The 4189-nt window shown below is 34.4% G+C and overlaps 1 protein-coding gene across 1 annotated transcript; it reads left to right on the forward strand.

Annotated features, from left to right (window-relative positions):
* Positions 1–412: 412 nt before the first annotated feature.
* Positions 413–3817, forward strand: LOC133297383 (double-stranded RNA-binding protein 1). The gene is made up of 3 exons (XM_061496508.1): positions 413–647; positions 1237–1499; positions 2689–3817. The coding sequence occupies exons 1-3, from the start codon at positions 623–625 to the stop codon at positions 3460–3462; spliced, it is 1062 nt and encodes a 353-aa protein (XP_061352492.1). The 5' UTR covers positions 413–622; the 3' UTR covers positions 3463–3817.
* The last annotated feature ends 372 nt before the right edge of the window (positions 3818–4189 follow it).

Consider the following 4189-nt stretch of genomic DNA (forward strand, 5'->3'; position numbering starts at 1 on the left):
TATCAATGTGACAGAAAGCAAATATCTGCCGCAGCTACATAAAAATCAAATTCTTTTAAAAAAAATAAAAATAAATCTGGGAGCGTTTATTACTACTCCTTTGAATTTATTGTCACTTTTTATTTCATTAAATTTTAATAACTCTGTAATTAAATATATTGGGTAAATTTATTCACTCATTTAGATTTATTTTTGTTACGGGTTAGGGTTGAGAAGAGAGAGATGTGTGCATCTATTTACTCATAATTCTATAGGATGGAGTATCCACCGTCCGATCAAGGTAAAGACCAAATCAAGTAATGAGGCATTGGATCGAACGGGTTTGATTGATGAGGTTTTATTGGCTACTATGCACATGAAAAAAGAAACGCGTTCCACTCACTTTAATAGAATCAGAACGGCGCAAATACAGGCATTGGCGGCACTGTATCGTACACTACAGTACAGTCAGTACACACCAACTTTCTCTTCTCCTTCTTCTCACTTCACATACTTGTGAACCAAACACACAGAGAGACACACACGCGCACACACTCTCTCTGTCTGCATATTATCCTTGCACACCAATTAGGTTGTAACTACTCTCCAATTCGATCCTTCTGGAACTGTCACTGTCGGGGCTATGCCCACTAACGAAGACTTCCAAGGTACTCTTTCTATTTTTCCATTTTTCTATCAAATTAAATAATTCAACCTAAATCTTCTCACAATTCTCTTAGCAGTTGCTTCTCTGTTTTTATTTTTTATTATCTTTAAATATCTGTTCTGTTTGATATAGATGGTTTATTTAGTTGATTGGAGTATTTATTTTTATTTTTTTGAGATGAATCTTGAATGACCCACTCTGAATTTTTTTTTTGTTAGCTTTTGGGGATTTGACAAAAGTAAAGAGTTACTTTTGTTAGCTTTTGCTGAATTTTTCTTTGATTGTTTTGAATGAGTAGATAAATAAATAAAAAATGTAACTTGAATAGAGATGTATTTTAGGACTCCTAGGAAGAGGATTTTAGAACGGAAAAGTTTACCAATTTGGTTTCATCTAAGGTGTCAATTGTTTGCTTACTAAAAAATTCCAACTTTCATAGGGCATATAGCAATTTGATCTCTTTATTCTGGACATTGATTAGTAGATAAATGAAAGGTAGATTAATCCTGGCTTATTTGTGATGCTACTTGTATAGTTAGAGATCTTGATTTATGCTAATTATTTACATGCTTTTTGGATATGCATGTCAGGTGTTTCAAATTGTTATGTGTTCAAGAGCCGTTTGCAAGAGTATGCTCAGAAGGCGGGAGTTTCAACACCTGTCTATGAAACTATCAAGGAAGGACCTTCCCATGAACCTTGTTTCAGGTCAACAGTGATAGTGAACAATGTTCGGTATGATTCTTTGACTGGATTTTTCAACCGTAAAGCAGCAGAGCAGTCAGCTGCAGAAGTTGCTTTGGTTGAGTTGGTCAAATCTGGTGAAGTTAATCAATCCATCACTCAACCTGTTGTAAGTATTAAGTAGTCTTTACCATATTTAAAGTATAAACTTTTGTTCTCAGCGGTAATTGCAATGTCTGAGTAGAATAGTTGATTATTTTTACATTGCTTCATCTCATTGGTATATTTGGAGTTTTCTTTTTGGACAAATTCCTGCGTTTTCTACTTTCATGAATGGTTATCTTCTTGCCATCTTTATGGTGATTAGCCAATGGTTACTTTTCATGGTATGCAGCAGGATTGGTGGACATTGCCTTGTTGATGTAATTGATCTTTGTTTCTTATTTTTTATTTATTTATATTTTTTCATTAAGAGGACGCCTTATGTCCTTCTGCCTTTGTACCCTTCTGCTCCTTATATATAGAATTTCTTCTATTATCTAAAAGAGATTTCTCCTAAATGTCCTTCTGATAAATATTTCTGCTTATTTTTTTATTTTTTGTATATAATGCTGTACTTTATAGCTCTCTCTACTGTGAGAAATAAATTCTTCTTGGAATATGTGGATTTTAGGAAAGGAAAATACCATTTTTATTTCTGTACCCCTGTAGTTGAAGTCATATTATTCTTTCCTACTCATGCATGAATCACCCTATAGACCATGTAAAAATTACGTACAATGGAATGAAAGAGAAGGGTAATTGATTGAGACCCAAGACCATAATGCTTTTCTCTTGTTTTTGCTTAACTTATGTTGACCATCTATACTGCATGCCTATCACCACCACTTTGTTGTTGTCCAGTATGACTATGAGCAGAAATATAATTGTTGCATTTCGTACATGGAAAATGCTAGATAGCCACAATTTTTTTTGCCATAATATTGTACTGAGCGTGTTGATTGTTTATTTACTCTTGGATGGATAATTGGTGGCTGCCCCTTTATCTTATCCAACAAACTACCTATGAATCTATCTGTATTATTGTCAAGATTCTGGCTAATTTTTTTGAATTTGTAGCATTACTCTTTCTAGATTGCTTTTTCACCTGCCTTCTTATCCAATTCTTGAAATATGTGTTGTTATCTGATCTAATGCTTTAATAGCTTATGACTTTGTTGCTCAATTTATCTAAAGTTTTCTTTATTGTATTGTCTCTAGAGTGTCTAAAGACTCTGTGTTCTGCATTCTTGTCTTTTACGGCTGTATGAGATATTTGTATTTGCTTCCTCTGACCATGTTCATGGTGTTTCTTTCAGCATGAAACTGGATTATGCAAGAATTTACTTCAGGAATATGCACAGAAGATGAATTATGCAATGCCTATGTATCAGTGCAAAAGGGATGAAACACCAGGTCGAGCATCAGTATTTACATGTACAGTTGACATTGGGGGGATTCTCTATATTGGGGGAGCAGCAAAAACAAAGAAAGAAGCAGAGATAAAAGCTGCTAGAACTGCTTTATTAGCTATCCAGTCAAGTGCATCTCATTCTTCCCAAAACCAGTTTGGTCAATCACAGTTGACAGTCATTCCATGCAGAAAAAGGGCAATAGAATCTGCTGCCCTTCCTGATGAGACTTCAAATACCCCAAAGCCTAAGAAAGCACGATTTAAAAGGAAATCTTCAAAAAGGAAACTCTCTAGAGGTAAGATGGGCCATATTCATGCTGAAAACTTGGGCACCGGGGCAAATATCAATCATGAGGTAGAATCACATGCAAGTGTTAATGATGAGTCCTGCGTCCAGGAAATGAAATCCGAAGCATTCACTTCAGAAGCCATGAAGAATTTTGAGAATGGAATATCGGTTGATTATCACGAGAAAGAAACATTGGCTGGTGAGGGTTCTTTAGCTCCGAATAGCGAAGGGATTTTTGAAAACGGGAAGTCAACAGAATTGCATTCCAGAGAGAACAATCTTGGGATTGTTGCTACAGAACTATCTTCTGTGCCTAACGGAGACATACCGGAAATGAGTGTGGAGATGAACAAACAGCAATATAATGTAGAAATGGTATCTGACAAATAATTGTATTGTGAGTTGTTTTGAGGCTTCAAGTATTAAATGATTACAACGGAAGAAAATATCCAAGCTGGAGCAGACATTTATTAGGGTTAGGAAACCTTGAGGATTCCAACATTTTTTCTTTGTTGGGTGTCGCTCAGTGACAGTAAGGAAAGTAGAATATAGACAGTGATATGATTCAAAGCAAGTTGATAATTTTTATCAGTTAGCTGGTGTTTCAGACCATTTATGTATCGTATTGTATTATTATAATTTATATTTGAGCTATCTGCTCCATTTGTCCGCAACATGGGACATGAGATTTGGATATGTAGTTGACAACTTATCAGGGAAAAAGCATTTTATATATGGCTGAAAAAAACGCATTTTCATTTTATATTCATAAATATGTAATGTGTTTAATAAAGAATCAATGAATGTATTAGTAGTTGAAAATGTAGTCTCGCAATGAATGAACTAATCAATAACGAGAATTTAAATTATTTAAAAAGCATGCTATGTTGTAAACATTGCCTGGAAACAAATTTATATGAACATTACTCCTTTATGCACTTTCTTTTTTATGGGAATATGAGTCTCCTATTGCTGGAAAAAAGAAAAGAAAAATCTCTCATTTTAAAGGTTAAAATGCAAGGAACATTCTTTTCTTATACGTCAATTTAAAAAATAAATAAAATAAATTCATGTTTATCAGTCCCTCTGTTTAGCCCAAATGGGTCCTGGGCCTTAA

This window comes from Gastrolobium bilobum, unplaced genomic scaffold (assembly GCF_033153095.1).
Source record: "Gastrolobium bilobum isolate Gb01-03AN ecotype WA unplaced genomic scaffold, APGP_CSIRO_Gbil_v1 utg4067, whole genome shotgun sequence".
In the NCBI taxonomy this organism is placed as follows: Eukaryota; Viridiplantae; Streptophyta; class Magnoliopsida; order Fabales; family Fabaceae; genus Gastrolobium; species Gastrolobium bilobum.